General features: G+C 42.1%; 1 protein-coding gene across 1 annotated transcript; it reads right to left on the bottom strand.

The window, feature by feature from the left end:
• Positions 1-6520: 6520 nt before the first annotated feature.
• On the bottom strand, positions 6521-17485 carry LOC149286558 (eukaryotic translation initiation factor 4B-like). The gene is made up of 15 exons (XM_089493962.1): positions 17473-17485; positions 13233-13385; positions 12711-12919; positions 11948-12064; positions 11351-11405; positions 10501-10650; positions 10274-10411; positions 9771-9944; positions 9439-9682; positions 8489-8583; positions 8082-8292; positions 7948-8003; positions 7787-7865; positions 6900-6966; positions 6521-6595 (listed from the first exon to the last, which is right to left on the bottom strand). Exons 1-15 carry the CDS (start codon positions 17483-17485, stop codon positions 6521-6523), a joined length of 1836 nt encoding a protein of 611 aa, XP_089350088.1.
• Positions 17486-23283: the final 5798 nt, after the last annotated feature.

The raw sequence follows: 23283 nt of genomic DNA, 5'->3' as shown, positions 1-23283 counted from the left end.
CAGACCTTAAACACTGCAGGTCACTTAAATATTCCTTTAATGGGTAAATGTTTACGGGAGAGCAGAGTGATCCTGCTTGAAGTTGTTAAAATGAAGGAGATTTTTTAATACCTTCATAGGCACGAGAGTGCCTGCGTAATTCATATCAGATTTATATCTCTTAGCAGAGGGAAACGCTACATTTAAAAAGAAAGGTTAGTTTTTGCTTACAAGGAGTTTTAAGTGTTTTGTTAATGTGTTAGTTTTATATGCCCAGATTTTAGTTGTAAGATCAAGATTATGTGGGTTTGTAACCACTTTACTCTCTTGACGATGAATGTCTTCACAACATTAATAAGATATGACGCCAAAAAGCAGTGCCTCTTGACGTACAAGATAAATATCTGGAAGGTAAACTAAAGCCAGACATATGACAAAGAGACAAATGGTTGAGGAAGTGTTTTGTTGATTTTGCTGCTTCCTTTATCTGTATTTCTTAATGGATTGCGTGAAATCCTGATTCTAGGGCATGGCCAACACTTATTAACCATATTTGCTGTTTTGTATTTTTTCAGGCACTTATTATAGTTGTTAACGTACGTGGAAACATCCCAGGGCTACGTCCCCAGCGCTCTCCTGCTCCTTATAGGACACAGGGAGGGAGGTTGTGTGTCTGGATTAAGGAGGCACGGCTAGATAGAGCTTCTCCCCAAAGCAATTGAAAGAAGCCAGGTAGAAGCAGGATTGAGGCAGGACCTGAGAAGGCATTGGGAATGGCCTAACCTGTAGGTTAAACACACTCCTCTCTGATTTCAGGAGCCGCTGGACAAGATAAAGAGTTCTCGGGCCAAAGAGCATTTTCTTGTCAGTGATTGGCTGCTTCAAACATGGCATTGAAAATCTTAAGGAGAAGACCTGCAGAGGACGCATTGCATATCTGGAACTGCAGCTTCTCCTTAAGGTAATGATTTGTAAGTACTTGCAATGTTTAGGTTTGACCATTAATCCATGGATATTCTATAGGATTTCTCAAATGCATATATTAGCGGCATGGTTTTGTTACATCTGGAGGAAGCTCATACTACAGAGCTAAATGCGTGGTCACTTTTTATTTTTTTTATCGTCTTTTATTGTTATCTTAGTTATTTTTTATCTCGGCCATCCTTTATGTGTACACATGGCTACTATAGCTTTGGATGGTGCAAGTAAAATGTACTATGCACTCCAACTGAAATGCGAGGGTATTGGAGTGTTCCATCTCAAGAATGATATTTTGTGCAATATTACACAATTTTTTTTCTCTTTTATGGTTTATGTCCTTTTATGTTGGATAGATATGACCATAATACAATATATAATTTGATTTGTATATTTATTTTTTTCCACATACTTCTGTCTAGAATCATCAACCTTTCAGAATTCCCATCAGATTCATATGAATATGCCCTTTGCCTTGCAGCCCCTGTAGCAAATAATAAATAGGCAATGTTTCCAAAATGTGCCCCTGAAACAAAGTATAAGAGCCTGGACAAGTTGTGTTATTTTTAGACTTGTGCATTCGTCTTCGGAAACGAACACGAAGAGTGCGTTTTCGTTCCGAAGACACGCCGGAGAGAAGACGGCGGCGGTAAAACGTAGGCGAAGACGAAGACACACACCACGAAGATCTTCGTGATCGTCTTCGTCTACCATTCCCCCCCCTTCTAACTTACCTTGTCATCGCGGCAGTTCCCGGAAGTGGAAATCTGCAGGTTCGCCGTCACGGGTTACAGGGCAGTGCGAATGAGCTTATTGGTCGCCTACAGGGACCTGCAGGTGACCAATAGGCTCACTCGCACGGTCTTTGTAACCCCTGCCAGTGAACCTATGGATTTCAGCTCCCGTTAACCCCTTCGATGCTGCGTTATCTAACACAGCATCGAAGGGGTTAACAGGAGCGGAAATCCATAGGTTAAAGGGCCGTGCAAGCGACCAATAGGCTCACTTGCACGGCCCCTTAACCCTTTAAAAAATAAAGTTAACCCCTAACTAATTGAACAGGGAGGGAGACCAGTGGGATCTGCCGGGTAAGTTGCAGCATTGAGGTTTTAAAACCCCAATGCTGCAACTTACCCTGCCGATGCCACTGATCTCCCTCCCTGTTCAATTAGTTAAATGTCCGTACGAGCGACTTTATTGTTCGCTCGTACGGACATTTAATTAATTAAACAGGGAGGGAGACCAGTGGGATGTGCCAGGTAAGTTGCAGCATTGGGGTTTTAAAACCCCAATGCTGCAACTTACCCTGCAGATGCCACTGGTCTCCCTCCCTGTTCAATTAGTTAAAGACCAGTGGCATCTGCAGGGCAAGTTGCAGCATTGGGGTTTTAAAACCTCAATGCTGCAACTTACCCTGCCGATGCCACTGGTCTCCCTCCCTGTTCAATTAGTTAAATGTCCGTACGAGCGACTTTATTGGTCATCGTACGGACATTTAACCCGGCACAGACTAACTAATTGAAAAGGGAGGGAGACCAGTGGCATCGGCAGGGTAAGTTGCAGCATTGGGGTTTTAAAACCCCAATGCTGCAACTTACCCTGCCGATGCCACTGGTCTCCCTCCCTGTTCAATTAGTTAAATGTCCGTAGGAGCGACTTTATTGTTTGCTCGTACGGACATTTAATTAATTAAACAGGGAGGGAGACCAGTGGGATGTGCCGGGTAAGTTGCAGCATTGGGGTTTTAAAAGTCTGCACGAGCGACCAACAGAGTGGCTCATGCAGACGTTTAAAACCCCAATGCTGCAACTTACCCGGCACATCCCACTGGTCTCCCTGTTCTATCAGTTAATAAATGATAGAACAGGGAGACCAGCGGGATCTGCCGGACAATTACGGCACCAGGAGTTTAACAGTCTGAACGAGCGACCCTATTGGTCGCCAGCAGGGGGCTCGTCTGCCATCAACCAATGGCAGACGAGCCCCCTGCTGACGACCAATAGAGTTGCTCATACGGACATTTACGGGGAAAACGAAGAAAACCCGAGCACGAAGAATGTCCGCGAATATTCGCCCGAAGAGAAGACAGGACCAGGCGAATATTCGCGGAATACGAAGTTTTTTTTTTTTGCCGAAGACGAGCACGAAGAGCCCCCTGGTGCCCAAGTCTATCTTTTATTCCCCCCACCCCTTAATTTATTTTGTTAAATACCAAATATTTGATTTAGAGCTTTGGGCATCGGTTTGCTGGGTTTTGCATAGATCCAAGCAATTTATTCTCCAGAGGCGCTATGTTTTACCAAGTTTAAAAAAATGTATAGCTGCTTGTAATGGATCCACGTTACAAATACAACATGGTCAATACTTATAAAGTTGTAATTAGCATGTTCATCAAGCTGTAATAAAACGTCAGATTTAGGTGAACTATGGGGAGTAGACATGAGGGTTATTTTTACTCCTTGAGTTCGCTGTACATTATAAATGGTAAACCCCAGTGAGCCCAACATTTTAGTTTTTCAGAAATCCCATTCGGCCGTCCAGGTTGCCATGGAAACAATGAAACTGAATTTAAATTGCAAGCTTCTCCTTCTCTTAGTGTAGTCAAAATGGCGGTCCTGGCGATGAATAAATGAACTAAGATTTTCGTATGAATTTTGTCTAATTTTACATTCGCTCGTTACATGGACCAATTGACAAAGAGAAAATCCAGCACAGAAACGCATTTGTACAAAAATAAGCAAGCCTAATAATTATCCGGCTTCTCCCGGTGACCAGTCCAAGTCTGTATATAGTTATTATAATCTGTATTCACCATTACATGGATTGGGTATATCAAAGTTAACAGATCTGCTTTAACATTAAAACATGTGTATGAAGTTTAGTGCTGCTTAACCGTGGTTTGGATACCATTTATTTCTTAACATTTGCATTAAAACCTTATTGGGGTTAGTGTCATTCAAAGCTCTTTTACACTATGATGGTTTTTAGGAATGGATGGAATGGGGCTTAGGACAGAACCTACTGATGGATTGAAGGTAGATAGATTTAGGAAGTTGGGGGGGAGGGGGGTCGCTGACAGGACACATTCTTCAACGCTTTTACTCTCCTCCAGACCGAAGAATTTGTGGTATCCTCTACTATCAAGAAGTCCCACTCCCCCTTCGCATATAAGCATATGCTTTCCTGCTACAGCAAAATGCATGCATTAATCCATATATATATACAGGATACAGCCATTTAACTTGGAAGGGAAACACGATCAGCTGTAGCTTCATTGTTTCCAATAAAACTACCATTCCAGAGAAAAGATCTCTGCAAACCTCAAATAGAAATATACAAATGATATAAGTCCTCCATATCAACTCAGATATTAATGCACATATTTAACCCTTTGAGCCACATTTCTCGAACTAGGCTGCTCAAAGGTTCATAGCAGGAAACTTAATACGCTTTTCTGGAAGCTAGACATTAAATACGCATTTATGTATACTGCATATCTCTGCTATACAATAAGGTTGGAATAAAATGGAAAGCACTTTTGTGAATGATATATGCTGCATATCTTTGTTATACAATATAATAATGTTGGGATTGTTTTCATACATGCACTCAAGTAACATCTTTCAGTTACCGGTCAGGGTTCTGACATGCGACGCGCTTGGAATATAAAATACTAAAAGCAGAATAAAGGAGTAGTGTACTGATAGTAACATAGTATTTTTTTCTAATAAGCTGTATGGCACACTTGTTGGCGTGGATAAACAGAACAGGAACGTATACACGGAAAACCTTAGGCTCCTGAAGGGGGGGGGGGCAACGACAGCCTGAAACCAGTTCATATAACTAGTATTTATATATTATTATTATTATCCTTTATTTATATAGCGCCAACAGTTTACGCAGCGCTTAATACAATACATAAATTCAAGGGATATGACAAGACAAGAATTGACAGACTAAGACAAACCGATACATTTGGTGGAGAGAGCCCTGCTCGCAAGCTTACAATATAGCGCCTTTCTCCTTTTAATACAGGTTCGCATTGTTTAATTTTTTAACAATAGTATTCACATTCTCTAGGAATATGCCCAGCAAAAGAAATTCCCATTTCGTCACAAACAGGGACCTATCAGGATAGCATCAAATCTAATTTTATACATAGGTTTATTGAAACGCTCAAATTGAAACTGGTTAAACTGTTGCACGAAGCATGCAGTAGAAATTTCCTTTGGCTACAGAGATGAAGTCATCGGGAGGTTCCCTTGATTAATAAATCTACGGCCAAGTCAACGAAAGTAACTTTTGGAAGCCAAAGGTCCCAGCGGCTGCGCCATCTGCTGGATGTAAATGAAACTACAATGCCAGCTAAAGCTCCAGAGAATGAACGATAACTATACTAAAACAGAATTATAACAACCAGACAAAAGTATTTTAAAGATTAGTTTATTTCGAGGGGGACAGAGCTGATAAACAGAAAAAAAAACCTAAGAGGGCTGGTAAGGGACTTTACATGATAATAAAACATCTCTGAGAAAGCAGATTATAAATCATTACAAGTTTGGTTTTTTTATTATAGATTTTATTCCTTGGTGTACACTTTTGCAAGTGTAAAATGGTAAATGGTGGTACTGCAACCTGGCCTGCGACGGGACACAGCTCCCAGGAGTACAATAGTTATAAATTAGGGAAAAGGGTGATTGAGGATGGATACAGGACCAATTAGGGATTTGCCAAATGCGTAAGGCAATATCTAGGAAAACAGGGAGCACTGTCTGATCCAGATGCTTTATATACTCCTACTAAACACTGTAAGATACCTTCCCTAGCAGTGTTCACTGCTATGGCAGTCTGTCAAACCCACAGCACCACACCAAAGCCTGAGGGGGGTCTCCAGAAGTATTTCAGTGCCTTTAGGGGGCTGCTACTTGTATGATCACTGGCACACTGCTTGAAGGACTCTGACAGCTGTACTATTTGAGTGCAAACAATACATCTGAAGACATCCCTTTCTCTACTGATACTCAAAGAGCGTCATTAAATTGATTTCATCTGCTTTACCATAATGTGCTAAAAAGGGTCAATCAATCCTTTCATTCTTGGCCAAATTAATGTTTTTTGAACTGGTTTTCTAGAGAACAATCATAAGAAATTGCATCTCTGAGAAGCACCCTAATATGAAGTCTGGAGCCTATTTGCTCCTTGCTTAAAATGATATCTTTACAATTGAGGAGGGAGGTTGTAGCTCAGGAAACTATTACCCCAAGCGATGATTAGGCAAACCTCGCTGCCACGCACTGCATTTCCACCCCTCCCAGCCCACGCGCACACGGTAAAAAGCTGCAGCGGCATGCAAGAGAAGAAACAGCTCATTAGATTTCTAACTGAAGATCCTTGTCTGAGGTGTTGAGGTTGGATTGTTTTTACATTTGAGAAGGACAGAGCCGGAAGAGGGTGTTGCTTTTCTCGACAGGCTTTTGCCAATGACTGTCATGGAGTAGGGCAGAAGGGACAATAAAGGTAAGGGGAGGTGTAGAGAAATCCACGAACACAGACATTCCCCATGTTAGTCTGCGTAATCTTCAATGTCTTCCTCCCCGTCCACAGCTAGCGCTGCATACTTACTCGCTTGGCTGAATTTCTGCAGGAACAAGAATATAACGTTGATACATTTCTTGCACATTATATTTGATTTATAACAGCGCTTCTTACAATACATATATTCAAGGGGCATGACAAGACTAGAATTGACCGATTAAGGAAAACATACATTAAGGTTTAAGCTTATTCATTTTCCTCGTTGCGAAAATCTAGTTAAAAGTATTTTTGTAAGTTATCTCTTAGCAAAATGGAATCAATGTGTAACATTTATCACCAATAGCATTAAAAATGTTTCAAGTAAACAAATAGAAGTGGAAGGTTCCGCAGAATTGAGATTTTCTTACAGCTTCCTTTTCTTCCAACATCTTTCCTTCCGGCATCACCCTGGAATCTGGATTGCCCCTTTCTTTCCTGTCGAAGTTACAAACTATAATTACACATCAGAGTTCAGCAGCCTTAAACTCAATTACATTTAGGAATTTATTTTAGAGAGACAGAAGGCATTGGATAGGTATAAAGCTAGGCTGAAGTTGTGATAAGACCAAGTAATGGTTAAGGTCTGTCGTTACATCAGAAACAATGGGCATACTAGATTGAAGAATGTTGCTTATGAGCTGTCGCATTGTTTCTATGTCCGATGGTTGGCATAAGCCAACAGTAATATGCAATGACCATGCCTTTCAGAAACAGTGTGGTATTTCATACAGTAATGGTGAATGGGCTTGAACTGGCTCAAGGTAAAAACTAGGTTTCGAGGAATTATGGTGGAGTATTTTGCAGAACCCCCAGCTATGTGCGGTGCGCCTTCAGGCAGGGGCACCAAACGCCCGACAACTGAAAAGCTGGCCGGCTGAAGTCTCTGCTAAAGGTAAGTCATTTCCGCGTCGCCTAAAAGGCAGCCCGGGATACTGGAGCAAATCTTAACTGTAGTTCATACACAGATGTTACAGCGTGTGGATATTTTAGAGGAGAAGCACATTCCATATATATATAAATCCAGGGCCGGCCCGACAATGGAGCCAAGTGGGGCAACCGCTGAGTGCCGGAAGATTTCCTCATAGCCGGCACCGAGACCGAACAGGGAGACTCGCCGCAGGACTGCTGAAAGGTAAGTACGGGGGGGGGCAGGGACGGAGGGAGAGGAAGGGTAGATAAGGGGGGGGCGGCATTTTAAAATTCGCCCCGGGCGGCATTTTGCCTTGGGCCGGCCCTGTATAAATCAATTTCTTACTTATCAGTCACTCTGCCGCGATCATCGCTGTTGCGCCCACTTGTTTTTGATCCAGGTTCAGGACTCATTTTACCATCTTCTGAAAAGAACAAAAATGTTTTGGTACATGGCACCTGTCTAACTGATAAAGACGCTGCTTGGCTGCTTTCTTATTACTTTACCTGGTCCTTGTGCAGTCCCCGATGTCCACCTATCAGAGTCAGACTGCCTTTCGCTGCTACAGAAAGGGATAATAAGGTTCATTAACGTTCATTTTATCTAAAGAGTAGCATAGACACAGTAAGCGAACACTTACCCCTGTGAGGATTCTGAACTCAGGGATCGTGAGGCAGGAGCTACTGTACTGCGTTTCACCCAAGCGTTCTCCTTAGGCGGTGGGGCTGGCATTACTTTTAAAGGAAGCGAGGAGTCTGCCTTGGGACCTTTTGAGCTTGGAGAATGAATTTCCTCGTCTTTTCCAAACACCTCATTTTCCACCGATTTCTCACTCTCCCTTCTCTTTGAAACTAAAAAAATACGTAGATTTTTAGGATACTGAACATGTTTTAAAAGGCAGAGGTTTACAAAGTAAAAACTGCATGAACGTCAATACAAAGCCTTCAACATATTTGTTCACACAACCTTCTAACATGTTGGGTACATCCACATATACTAGCAAACAGCAGCCATAACATGTTTTGCCAAATCAAATGCTATACTTACTCCTGGATGAAGATGAGCCAGTGTTGCCTGTTTGAGAAGACTCACTGCCAGTCCTAGAACGCTCTTGGGTATCTTCACTGCGCCAGCTGGGATGTCTGTAAGGAAAGAAGAATATTAGAGTCTGTAACCAATTAAATGTATTATATTATCTAGATAGCACATGCATATTTCACACCAAACAATGGATGAACATTTCATAGGTAGTACATCACATGCGGTGGATCAAAGTCTGACTGTTGCACTGATGTTTAACTTATTGTGGAATGAGAACTACTAAGACCAGCACAAGCGCTGGATAGACAGGATGGCTATGGATTTCTCCCTTCATCAATTAAACTGCTCAACAGAAGACAGACTTTGGGAGTTTTGCCAGGAACAATTACAGAAATCACATTTCAACAATACACAGGTGTTCCTGGAAACAAACAGAAATTTAAAAATTCTTCCCGAGTTAAGTTTGTGTCACGTCAAGGAAAGCTTAGACATGGAAACTGCCTAAGCAAACTGTTACTCTGTGACACAGAGCTGCTAAAACCTGTGTAAGAGGTATAATCTTTCCTTCACATTACTCATTCTGCTTTATAAAAAGGTACTGGTTGGTATATCACCATAGCTGGGAGATCTACTGGCTGCATTTGGTTTGACCAGGTGTAATCACCGGCAGTTTTGTGCAGGTCACACGGAGGATTCACATAATTAAAGCCAAATAAAAAGAATTTTTTCTGTGTAAAAAAAGCTCATTTTATGGAATGTTATTTTGAGCTGGACACAACACCCAGAAAGTGCCAGCGGTACTATAAAACAGTGTTATATTTAATACATAGCTAAAATTAGAAACACAACCAGATGGATGCTAGAAAGGATTTTATATACACACACACACACACACTATATATGTATAAAATAAGCAAGTTTTACACAAACAGAACTATTTTAAACCAGGATTGTACCTTTCTCTGGGTTTCCTCTCTATTTGTCGAGGCCTGTCATCATCCAAATGGCGTTGCTGCAGTTTTTCTTGTTCTTTCTGCAATCGTTCCTCTACCTCACGCTCCCGAGCAGATGTATCGACCGGCTTGGCACCACCAAAAATTGAGGCTGCACGGCTGGAAGCGGTTGAGGCCCCACTACTTTCTTCCTCTTTGGGTGCCGAACGTGGCTTAAGGTTTAACTTCGGTCTCTGTGGAGGACCTGCTGTGTAAGGCAGAAAATTTACAGCAATAAAAATTTGGAAGCAAAACTAAAATGTTAAAATAAAAAACAAGTTTTGACTTATTTCTACCTCGTTCTTCACGCCTGCTGTCCTCATTCCGAGAGAAACCATTCCATTTGTCTGATCGATCGTCTCGTCTCTCCTCATATCTATCAGGGTATCGATCTCCTCCACCCCTGTAATCGTCATCCCGCCGATAACCGCTACCAAACGCCCTTCTGCCTCCACGGGAATCATAACCACCTGAGCACAAGTTTAAAATATGAGGAAATGGAAAGCAAAAATGCAAAATACAGCAAGTTCAAATAAAATAGTTATGTACCCCACACTAACAGATTCTCAGCAAAACACATAGCTTTTCCCAATTCTAAGTTCATAAACTGACTGCCGATGGTCTTCTTTCAAATCCTCATAAGTTACACTGCTTTTTAAAGAAAATCAATTTTAACTGCCTAGTTTACGCATTCATCTTACAGATTTTTATTCCGGCCATTAAATCTTCAATGGTTCTCCCAATGCTACTACCAAATCAAAGCACAGGAAGGGGTTAGTTCTGGGTATCAGGTTTTTACCTTTATCATAATCACGGCGATCCCGGTCATCATATCTGTCTCTTCCTCTCTCTCTATCAAAACCACCACCACCACCACCACCATCTCTACGCGGACCATCTCGGTACCTATCAGATTCATATCTGTCGCTGCGGTACCCTATATTTGAAGAAACAATATGGTTTGAGAAACACAATAAAACTGGCATATGTTTGTAGAAGCATGCGCTGTAAACTCCTTAAACATACTGTCTCCGTAGCTGTCCTCTCCACGGCGTGGGGGATAATCATCAGCGCTGTCTGTTGTAGGACGCGCCCTCCAATCAGAAGAGTCGGTCTTGTCAGAATCTCTATTGCGATCGCGATCACGATCCCTGCCAAACGAGCGATCATCCCGTTCTGAAGCAATAAACAAGCGCAAAAACATTAGGTGACCTTGCTCTCCGCTATAAAATGTGTTAAACCGGAAACACACACAAGTGTCTGCGGCCATTAAACAGACATGGATTACATGCCATGGTTGACCCTTTAGGGAGCCCAGAAAAGTTACTGAAATGATTGCTAAGCTTATTTTTGAATATATTAAATATGCATTATTGTCAGTATCAGCTTAAACACAGTGGTACAAACATGAGAAACCTACAGTATATGTACCGCAATTTAAGCATCAAAGGGCGGTAGCAATTATTTGTATCAAGGCATATTGCCTGTTTCACTAATTCTATTTTTGGGCAATACAAGCAACGTTTCACGTAGAACACTGTATATTCACATTGCCTTATGAAGTCAACAGAGATTGTGACCAGGACATTAGGATATACTAAACTAAAAGTGGTCACCAGCCACGTAGTGTCTCATACACTGCACTACATGACATGTCTGTTCCTTTATTCTAGGATTACTTGGGGGTAAAATGAACTTAACCTGGAAAGAAAGGAATAAATGCAAACTTAATGCAATCCTACAGTATACATTTTTGGTGTGTCACTGGTTAAAGGGAAAAAAGCCTTGCATCTGGGGTTTGCTTTATGCCCATGTTTTAATATGTCATGGCCCAGCACATCTGTGGGGACATGGCTTCCACATCAACAGTGCTCACCTTTATCTTGTGCCTGATCAGCTATGTCCACTCTTATCCTTCGGTTTCCAAGAGACTGCAATAAAGAAAAACTAAAGTTTCAGGTAACATGATACACAGGATTAAAATAGAATTTCAGCCAAAATATTAAGCCAGAGATCAGAATGGGTTATGGCTTTAAAACTGCACTACGTTTTCATCAGTGAACCGCGTGGCAGAGAAATGATATTCCGTTTCACCGACTCAAGCAAGAGCTGCTATACTAAAACTGGTTCTATTAACTTCACAAATAAGCACTCGTTTCCTAGACTGTTCCACATAACTATCTACTTGTAACAGTAAATGCACGTCCAGTGACAATAGCAGGGTGCTTAGGATTTGGAGAGATTGAAGTTACTGTGAAAATTTAATGAACTCGACTGCTTGTCAAACCTTAGACACAAGATGTGTGTGATTCTTAAGTTATTAGTTGCACCAATACAAAGACAAAGACACATACAATGGATGCTGTGATTTTAAGGGCTAACAAATGATCCGTCAATAAAAAGGTCTCAAAAGGTTGCAGTATGTGTTTTAGATGTCATGGAGAGGTGGATTGCACATACAAAAAATTCTTACTTCTTCATTGAGGCTCAGAGCCCGTAACAGGGAGTCCAAGTCATCAAATTCAGCATAACCAAATCCCTTTAACCTCTCTGGGTTGCTGGGCTCTCTGGGTAGGCGAACAGCACTAATCTATATTTAAAAAGAAACAGGAAGAGAACATTTTTAAGATTTAACCAAACAAATCACAAGTATCCAAAAAAAAAAAAATTGTGCTTAATGGAATAATTATACTGCCGCATACATCATAGTAAAAAGCATACATGGAGACTATACCCAATACAACTTCATAAAAAATAAAAACAAAGCATTTACCTTACATGGAGGCTGCAGCCCTGCTGCTTCCCTCCTCCTCTGTGGTCTGGCTGTTTGCCACTGATCAGCTGCTTGAAGCAGCCAATCAGTGGCAAAAAAGATATCCCATTCAAAAAATGTGAGCATTTTGCACGCATGTGCACGAGTATCACAGAGATCTAAACACGTTCTGAATTAGGATGACACCATAAAATTCTGAGAGCACACAGCTAACATACGTGTTAAAGCACATATGACGGCTGGGATGTGTCTCTTTCATGATTTATTTCTAATACAAACGGAGAAAGGCTTGAAATATAAAAGGCCTGATACTCCTAAAAGTAGTATGTGAAACTTATCTGAAATTAAAAACATATTGCGCAAATCCATTTTAACATCTTCCACTGACCAAAAAAACAAACAAACAAAAAAACTAAGGCTTTTGTTCAGCTATGATGTAATAAATGATCTAAACAAAACTCACATTAAGTCCTCTAAAGAACTTCTGGATTGATTCCTCAGACACATCATAAGGAAGATTCCCGAGGAAAGCAGTAAAAGGAGGGCTTTTGGGAAGGCGGCTTCGGTCCACATCAGGTTCACGTGCAGCTCGGGGGGCAGTTGGCAGTATAGAGCGATCGATCGGAGGGGCTCTGTACATATCGTCATCATTGCTATGCCACGTTGTGGAAACTGCAATAAAGTAACCAAAAATACTTAGTTTAACAGTATAACAAAACATATAAAATAAACATCCAACTATTTCAATAAATGCATACTTCACATGTGCCTAAAGATTATTTAAAACCAGTGAAGAGTAATTCTCCACAAGCACCCCAATCCCTCCGCTTATTGATGTAAAAGCTTTCTGCCCATTGACAGAGGTACATGTGTGTGTCTTAAATACTGTCATTCTTGGATTTTTTTTATATTCCTGTTAAAATATATTCTGGTTACAAAATCATTCAAGTGCAGGCGGTAAATAACCAAAAGCAATAACGCTCACCATCACCCTCCAAGTCATCGGTTTCGTCTGCCCAGCTGACTGGCTTGGGGGCATAGCCACTGCCACCAACAGGAGCTGGTCCGCCACTACCTTTATCGTCCGCCAAGAAGTCAGTCAGGGTCAGAGTCTTCCCCTTCTTATTCTTCTTCTTTGCTGTAGGGAAAAAGGTATGTTACTAGGAAAGGGAAATTACACAGAATTTGACAGCAGACAACTATTTGGCCCATTTAATCCGCTCATTTTCCCTGATGTTGAGACTCAGACCTTAACCGGTTGACTTCACAGGGGGTGACCATCAGATACATCAGATAGATCAGTACAAGGAGGTATGGATTTGATCGAGTGAGTGATGGACTCGGGTCGTATGTTATTGGAGAGAAAGACAATCGCAGATTATGATATCAGTGGATTATGTCTCCACTGATGGGACACAGCAGCCGCCCTACGCACTTTAATGCCTATGAAAGCTGTACGGCCCTTTTAAATTCTTGAGGCGTTGCTTTTCCAAATGCATGGGGGATACTGCAGTATTTGCATATCCATTTGCCCCCTACCAGCCACCCAGTTCTTTGCACGCAGACCCCCTGCACATGCACGGTAAGGGCTGCAGCTTCTAGGGAAAGGATTTTTTTAAATGGATATTAAAGTACTCGCAGCATAGGCATTCTTATTCAATGGGGGTGACCGGGGACAGTAAACTATCCCTTTGAAGGAAGGTACAATTTTCATTAATTTCCAATATTAAGGGCTTTATATAGCATTGAACTGTAATATATATATATATATATATATATATATATATATATATATATATATATATATATATTTACACAAATTCGTTCATGTAGCACCTTTTGGCGAAGGAACGTGGCACTCCTAAACAGAAATTTAGCGATGTGAATATACATGGGGAAAACAAACACTAAAGCTCAATTGAAGCAATATATACCTGGCTTATGGTACAAGAGAAAACCCTTTAAAGAGCGTTTAGTGTCATGGTGCCCCTTATTATGAAAAGGTGCGCCATTTGTGTTTTTGCCCAAAGAAACATTCCCCACTGCAACCATCGCAGATATTCTATGAGACTTTGCTGTGATAAAGACCTGCTAAAGCATATTATATATCGTATATGACTTCACATTGATTTTGGCAGCTGATGGCAGAAATATCTAGTTAGCTTGAGAAAAAGAAAGCGAGCCCAGGCAGACAGAAGATGCCGTGTCAACATTAGAATGCTTCAGTATGCAGAAAACGGCTTCAAAGTAAGCGCCGTAGTGAATTGTGAATGCAGAGGTTAAAAAATCCCGCAGAATTCTGAATTTGAATCCAAGAAATGTTTCTTCCCCCAGAAATTAACCCCTAAATGACAACTGACATGCCTGGCACATCATGGGGTTGAATGAGCTTTGAAAGTGATCAATTACTTTCTTCGGTCAGCTGGTATTGTTGCAATGCTTTGATATATCGGGGCATTCAGCAACACCAAACACATTTACAGGGGCAGGGCAATGGAGCCCTGTAAATAGAAAAAACATTAAAGATGTAAAAACAGCGATATGAACATGACATCATAGGGTGAACCATCTAGTTTCACAAAAATAAAAAATGTAAAAATCGATGCCCAAACAACTTGTGCCCCTCCCACTAGAAATATACATTAAAAACCCATCTCTGGCACCTAAAGTACAAATATAGGAAACGGTGTATAACGTAAGGGGGCATTTTATGCCCTTATAAAATATGAATAAGCTACTTGTACTTATTGCCCTGTAACAAAAACACCCAAAGACATTGGGTATTTCTAAAGAAATCTATTTGTCAGTTTTTATTAGCTTTTGTAGACAAAAAATATTTTTCAAATAAAAGTCATAAAGTGTTAATCTTTTACTAGATTTTATTATTTTTATAATATATTATATGATCAAAACAAAGCTATAATGTGTGCGTATTGTAAACCAGAGAAACAAACCACAGAAGTGTCAAAAGGGGGGGGGGTTGCGGAAAAGAGAAAGCATGGGTCGATGTGAAACTGGATTTGGATATGTTATTACAGGGACTCTCCAGCCATCATATGCACTTTAATAGACGATAGTCTAAAATGTTTGTGTCCCCTTTGCAAATGTGTGGGGGGCTTCTGCAGAACCCCCACGGATACATTTGTACCTTCCATGCTTTCACTTTCTGTCCGGCACTACCAAGAACCCACACCAGGTTCTGCCAGATAGAGGAGAGGGGCTGCTGGATCATGTTATGTGCAGGCGGAGGGAAGGTGAGAAAACATGTGCATGTCACTTCAAAGACAAGCACACATGCCAGTACTGCAAAAGCTGATCATGATAGGGATATCTCTCGGTGAGCAGCAGTGCTGAATAAGCTTGATAAAGGCCTTCAAAAAGACAAGTCCAGGCCAGAAGAGAACATTTTAACTTACAGCATATGAAACATTTTATACTGCATTGGCACAGAGTAACTAAACCCCCCAAAATAATAAAACTGTACAGGTTGTCGTTGGCAGGCTAGAAGATGAGCAAGATGAAGAGCCACCGGACAGCGCAAAGAATGTAATGAAACCGCAGGCTACTTCAAACATTGTTTACTTTATATTTTAGAAAAGTATATGAGATCAGAAGATTGTGGCGTTGGAAATTAACAGAAATCATAACGATGAATGCCTGCTTCCTTTAGAATACGATAGGATAAGGCTATGAACATGCGCGTAAAGCACAATCACACACTGTGCTTTCCCAGAATAACTACAAAGTGTAAGAAATCAACCTGGAGGTTCTAACCCAAGGAATCATGGGAGTTGTAGTTTGAGAAGAAAACACAGCTGGAGCTCTACTTCTGCTTAGATCTACTGTATCTGGTCACAGACTGTGATGTTTGCCGATATAGCAACAGCGTATTGCTTCTAAACTAACGGGCGCAAAAGCCCTTATACATGAAGAGCATTATCTCATATATAGCAATAGCAAAAAACTGCATTTACAGTATACAGGCGATGCCAAAACTATGAGCAAAATGGAACACCACATTAAGTCTCTTTTTACGAACGTGCATCACATCAATAAAACAGGACAGACTAGATGGCCGTCATGTTTATATACATGTATGCATGCATGTAGTATATATATGTTTATTTGTGCACTAGTGTTATACTGAGGTTTGGAAGCATCCCCATGTGAAATACATATTAATGTACACAACCTGTGTGTCAGCATCAGCACCACAGGCACGGGGAGATTAACCCTGTGGGCTCCGGCAAGCAGCATATGGTAGCATTTAAAGAGGTTTAATGCGTGCACCGCTGGCTGCTGAGGGATTTAGCGCACATTCTCACACACGGCTCTGAGCTTTGTTTGCGGCTACAGCCTGCGAGCAGCAGCCATTGCAGTAACTGCGGACTGCCCACTCTGGCCTTGCATATGTTGACGTGTCCCCCCGACTGGGGGCGGAAGGTTAAAAAAAAAAAATCGGGCCTTGCGGCAAACAAGGCCCGAGTCCGGCCTGCCCAAAGCAGTCCTTTACCGCCATTACATCCCGCTCCCCGTAAATTGTGAAACGATTAGTCTTACTTCCTCCGGGCCACGTGTTCACATGCCCCAGCCGGACACAGGGACCCCGAAATAAAGCAAAGCTACTGCAGTGAGCTGCCATTACGGGAATAGACTACGCCACGACTGAATGGGTTAAAAATCCCCAAACCACGGTGGCTGCTTTCCCCGCCTGCTAGGCCCAAACACACCGGCCAGGCGGCGATCTGAGGTATGCGCCATTGCCATACAAACATTAAGAGGGGCTACCCGGTACGGTGTCTGTTACACTACAATGGGGTATAGCGAGGATCGAGTAGTCTGATGGCGGGGCGGTCAGCACTGGAGCGGCTGCTAGCAGGGCACCAGCCCTTTACAGACATCACGCTCGTGGATCTATTAAACCTTAAGCTTACCCGTAGGACCTACAACAGATTTCAACCCCCCAAATACATGTACCGGCCACGCAAAGGCGAGGCGAGCAGACTGGGTGCGGCCTGCTACTGCTCAAGGATTAGATAGCGTGTCCGTGCCCGCAGGACGCCTCGCGGTGGCCCATATCACCAGAATGGGCCGCCTAGCGTCAAGCAGTGATTGCCTAAACAGCTACACCGCATACCGGATTAAATGTCTGACAAATAATCTGACGAACATACACGGCAAACCTCTTAATACCGGCCCGACCCCCTGTTCCCGCACACACTCACCTGAAGCTGCCATGTTGGGCCGAGTGTGAAAGAACGCGAAGACCCGGATGAGGCGGTCACGTGCGCGCAGCGCCAGGTCTTTCAGCGAAGCCTACTGGAAAATGGATGTGACGTAAGCGCGCAGCAGACGTACAGCATGCTTCCGCCATTTTTGTTACTGGCTTAGGGCATAGGCTCTAATGCACTATATGCAATCAACAAAGTCATCAAGGAGAACATCATATTAAATAAGCCCGAGACTGATCGGTTTAGTGTGCTGAATTCTTACCTCTTTATCTGTTGATGGTAGGTGCCTGGATTAGACTAGTAAGGAGTCCATTGGCATCTTTAGGGTTATGAGGACAGTATATCTACATTAATAAATGCTCTGGAAACGTCCTGATTTCATCATAAGGCCACATTTTTGTCATCATCAACATATATATAGTTAACTAATGCATCATAACAAGACAGCTGAGGCATCTGTTATGTATGATCAAAGGGGTCAGAAAGATGCTGCTCAAAACACTAGGACACTAATTCAAACCAATACAGTTTACTGCCAATACAATGTATGTTAAGATGGCAGATTCATGCCAACTATAATTTTTCATCTGGCATGTTTGTTTCATATTACAGGTTATTCCATGATTCCTTATCTCATTTAAGAAAAGAATAGTAAGTAGGTGTCTAAAATGTGTCTCTGGTTTAATCTAAACACTGTTGCTCGGATTTTGTAATATAGAAAGTAACAAAAGAAAGCCGAAGTTAGGGTCAGACACTGTTAAGTATTTAATTACATTAAACAGAACACTGGTGAATCCACCATATATGGCATTAAATCAACAACAATGGATTAACCCCTTCAATCTCAGGGGTTTTTGGTACCTCAAAGCCCAGAGTAATTTTGCCATTTTTGGGGTATGTCGGTTTAGCGATGATTCTCTTTTCCTGTGAATAGTGTACCCATAAAAACTATATATTGTTTTTTCAAGGAGAGATAGAGCTTTCGTTTGATACCATAGTTGGATAATTAGCTGAAAATTTAGAATGAGAAATTTAGTAAAAACTAGCAAAGATTAGAAAAATAAACTAGTGTTTTTTTACATTTTCCCTCTGAATCCTCACAAAATTAGGTAAAGTGATGGAAAATACCCTCTAAGTTTATTAATTCAGGTGTCCTGATTTCAGAAATACCTAATTTTTATAGATTTTCCAGACTTTCCCAGCACCAGGGAGCATACTATAAGGTGTACAATTTTGTATAATTGTTATGCCTATGGCTTAACGGGTTTGGGGGTTGTGAACAGGGGCAGAAGGGTTATACTGGCTAGATGTTATGCTAGGGCAATGGGAAGTAAGGTTTTTTAATAATTTTTTTTATCTTTTTTTATATATTTTTTTTTTATTTTTTTTAATTTTAATTTTTTTTTACATTTTTTTTTATTTTTTATATATTATTTTTACACAGAAATGGTTAGAGGTCCTCCTAGGGACCTCCTGAACATGCCAGTGATGTCACAATGACATCACAGGTCACATAATTTTTTTTTGTATTATATATATTATTATTTTAATGATTTATTTAATATTATTTTTTAAATAAATTAACTTTTTTTTTTTCTGCTTTTCTCTTTCAGGACGGGAGGGGGAGTGAGAGAGATGGTTTCTCACTCCCCTCCCCGCAATCCCCCTGCACCGATCACACTGTGATCTCTATGCAGGTCCTCACAGACCTGCATAGAGGTCGCAGCGTCTCTGTGCCTCATCGGAGGGCAGGATATCCCCGCAGGGGATATCCTGTCCTCCGATGACCTTCCGGGTTACGTCAGTAGTGACGTCAGCGCAACTGCGCGATCAGGCACTTTCAACTCTAACAGCTTACCGGCTTTCATGCCTGAAGCTGTTACGGGAGATCAGGCAGCAGAAAGCCGGCGATGCCGGCTTCTGCTGCCAGGGGGAAGTCCAGGCTGTCAAACGACTGGTCTCCCGTGCAGCGGCAGGGATGTGTCCCTGACGCTGCATGAAGGGCTGGACGTACTAGGACGTCCAAAGGGGTTTCTTTGTGGGCGTTTTTTGCCACGGAAATTAGTATAAAGTGAGAAGAAGAAGAACTAGAACTAGAAGAACTAGAACTAGCCTTGGCATAGACCGGCTGAGAAGGGGTTTACAAAATGGAGACATTGAAGGTGTGATCAGAAAGGGAAGATATGAACCAGGAAAAAGCAGCATCATAGAGGTAAAAAAAGGAGAGGTTAAAAGAGAAGAGGGTGATCCAAAGTGTAAAAAGCTCCAGAAGGAATAGCAGAAAGTAGTGACCCTTAGATATAGCGATGAGTATATCATTGGTCACTTCAGAAAGAGTGGCCTCAGTGGAATATTTGGAGCGGAATCTGGATTAAAGAGGGTCAAGTACAGAGTTGGAGTTGAGAAACTTGGTTAGTTGGGTATATGCATGTTGTTCAAGAAGCTTGGAGCCAACAGGAAGTGGAGAGATGGGGTGGAAGCTTTACATATTAGTAGGGTTCAGTGATGGCATTTTCAAGATTCTGGTAGGACCTTTTTTGCTGCTTTTGACACTGTGGACCACCTTCTTCTCATTACATTTCATTTACTTTTATAGTGCCAGCAGAATCCGTAGCGCTTTACAATCAGAGTTTGTAGGATATGTTTAAAATCACAAACAATAACAAACTGGTGTAAAAGGAAGAAGAGGGCCCTGCTCTTAGGAGCTTACAATCTAGTTGTCTGAGGGGGAAGTGAAACAGTAGGGGAGGATTGCTTGGATGAGGATGAGCTAGTCGAGTCATAATGAGCTCTCAAGGTTGTAGGTTGTTCAGGCCAAGTGAGTGCTATGAGGAAGGGTTGTATGCTTCTTTTGAAATTTGCTTATGAGGGAGAAAATCTCACAGAACGGAGAAGGAAGACAGAGAGCAGAGGAAGATTAATCTAGCTACAGTGTTGAGGACAGATTGTAGCGGTGAAAGGCAGGAGAGGGGTAGACCAGTTAGTAGGGAGTTGCAATAATCCAGATGGGATATCACAAGGGAGTGGATTAGTATTTTGACCATTTCTTGTGTGAGGCCATTTCTTGGGTACCACAGGATTTGGCAAGGGACTGGATGTGAGGGATGAAGTAGAGAGCAGAGTTAGGTGTCACACCAAGGCAGCAAACTTGGTCTGTTGGTTGGATAGTGGAGTATTCAACAGTGATAGAGATCAGTAATTGTGGACAGAGCAGATGACTGGATTACTATAAACTCAGTCTTGGAGATGATGAGCTTCGGGTAATGCATCACCATCCATGATGCTATTCCAGAAAGACAGTCGGTGAAGTGAGTTTAAAGAGAGGGTGAGAAGTCAGGAGAGGAGATATAGATTAGGTTGTCATCTGCATATACATTGTATTGGAAACCAAAGGAAGGTATGAGTTGTCCAAGTGAAGAGGCATAGATGTAGAAGAGTAGAGGCCCAAGAACTGAGTCCTGAGGAACACCAACACATAGTATTAGGCGAGAGGTTCCAGTGAATGAGACAATAAAAGTATGACCAGAGAGGTAGGATTAGAACCAGAAAAAGAGCTATGTCACAGATTCCATAGGCATGGAGGGTTTATAGAAGGAGGGGGTGGTCAACTGTCTCAAAGGCTGCAGAGAGGTCCAAGAGCATAGGTAGTGAGAAATGGCCTTTAGTTTTAGCGGTGAGGAGATTCTTAGTAATTTTAGTGAGTACGGTCTGTGGACGGAAGCCAGGTGGTAAAGGGTCAAGCAGAGAGTTTGTGGGGCGATTTAGTTGATTATAAATTAATTGTTCCAGCAGTTTGGATGCCAGGGGATAAGGGAAACTCGACCATAATTTTATGGAGATGTGGGATCAAGTGAGGGTTTTCTTAGGATGGATGAGATGATAGCATATTTAAGTAAGGATGGGAATATACCAAAGGAAAGAGAGAGATTAAATATATTGGTCAGGGTTGGGGTAAGGGGTCATAGGAGATGTGAAGGTACAGAGTCGAGGGAGCAGTAGGGGTGACTGGAGTGAAACAGTTGATGGTGGCTTGTGGTGAGGAGGGAGGGAGGTTGGGGTACCATATGATTGACACCATGGGGCGAATATTATAAATGATGGTGTCAATTTAGTTTTTAAAGTAGGTGGCAAGTTCTTGAGCAGAGAAGTTGGAAGGTGAGGGAGGTGCTGGGTGACAAAAGGAGGGTGTTGAATGTGGAGAACAGGTGCTTAGGGTTATGGGAAAGAGAGGAGATTAATGTTTGTTTGTTTGGCAAGATGGAGGGCTGATGTATAGGAAAGGAGCATACATTTGCAATGTGAAAAGCCTTCAGGCTAGCAAGACCTCCTCAATATGCCCTCAGCGGTACGTGAACACTTTGGGAGGAGATGGGTCTGTGTGGAATGCCATGGCTGAGGTGGACGGTGTAGGCTGTGGCGCTCAGTTACAGGAGCTCCCATACGTAGGACTGAGCCTAGCCTATGGTTATACTGAGCTGTGGCAATGTCAGGACAGGAGGAGGTAGCATCAGAGTAGTGTGTTTGTGAGCTGTGAGGTGTTTTTTTAGGTACAGGAAGTGTGGGAGGTATGGCATGAATATTAGCAGACTGTGGTTAGACAAGCTTTAAAGTAATAGTCGGGCGTTATCCCCAGTCACTTGGTTCAGCCATACAAGGGGCTTGTGGTCCGTGAGGACAGTAAAAGACTGTCCGTATAGGTAGGGTTGTAGCTTCCGGAGGGCCCGTACCAAAGCCAGACATTGTTTCTCGGCGGCGTAATGTAGCCCATTTCTCGGGGTAGTTGAAGAGGAAAATGAAGGAGCAGGGGCAATAGGTCAGACCTTTCTGTCATGAGATCTAGGAGTGTGACTGAGGTGGAGGCCAACATAGGAGAGAGTAGCTGGAGAAGCAGTGTTAGTTTAGCCAGGTTTCAGTTAGAGCGAGAAGATGTAGTGAACTAGAGATGATCATGTATGGTTGTTAGTTAATTACTGTTTTTTCCTGTTCTGTTAAAATTTAAATAAAATGTTAAATTTCAATTTTCTTTTCTTTTCATTTGAAGCTGTTCTTAACATAACAGAGAATACACAAAGGAGGGGGTTAGTTGGGGCATCACATAAATCAATGCTGGGGGGCAATACACAAGGGTGCGGGGGAATAAATGCACAAAGGGGGCAATACACAAGGTTGTGTTGTGGGCAGAATACAGTAATCAATACTAAAGGGGGACCTGGCTCGGGCATCAGTACACAAGAGGACAAAAATACAATAGGGGGAGTTAATGACACAGCAGTGTAGAAAATAAATTTTTTATGCTTCAGTGTGGCAGAGCCTGTCCTGGTGTGTGTCTGGGTGTCAGTGTGGCAGAGCCTTTCCTGGTGTGTATTTGGGTGTCTGCATGGTAGAGCCTGTCCTGGTGTGTGTGTTTGGGTGTCGGTGTGGCAGAGCCTGTCCTGGTGTGTGTCTGGGTGTTTGTGGCAGAGCCTGTCCTGGTGTGTGTGTCTGGGTGTCCGTCTGGCAGAGGCTGTCTTGGTGTGTGTGTCTGGGTGTTGGTGTGTGCACTCTAGTATAAATTGATTTATTTAATGTTTACTTAACCAGAGATAAAACACCCTCCTGAATTTGTAGTTGCTTCAGAGGACAAAACTTTTTGGGCCCAGAAATCAGTGAGAGGAAAAGTAAAGGTATTGTGTTATTTACTCTTATTTCAATCTGCATATGTTTTCACAAAGGATTAATCGCAGAAACTTGAATGGTGGTTGGGGCCTTCAGAGTGAAACCCAATTTAGTTGTAAGAACTGATTTCATTATTCCTGTTGGCTTCAC

The sequence above is a fragment of the Sceloporus occidentalis genome, unplaced genomic scaffold (genome assembly GCF_023333645.1).
Source record: "Sceloporus occidentalis isolate IW3139 unplaced genomic scaffold, rSceOcc1.0.p SCAF_68, whole genome shotgun sequence".
Taxonomy (NCBI): domain Eukaryota; kingdom Metazoa; phylum Chordata; class Lepidosauria; order Squamata; family Phrynosomatidae; genus Sceloporus; species Sceloporus occidentalis.
Note: the sequence above shows the minus strand (reverse complement) of the source record. Positions and strands in the feature narration are given on the sequence as shown.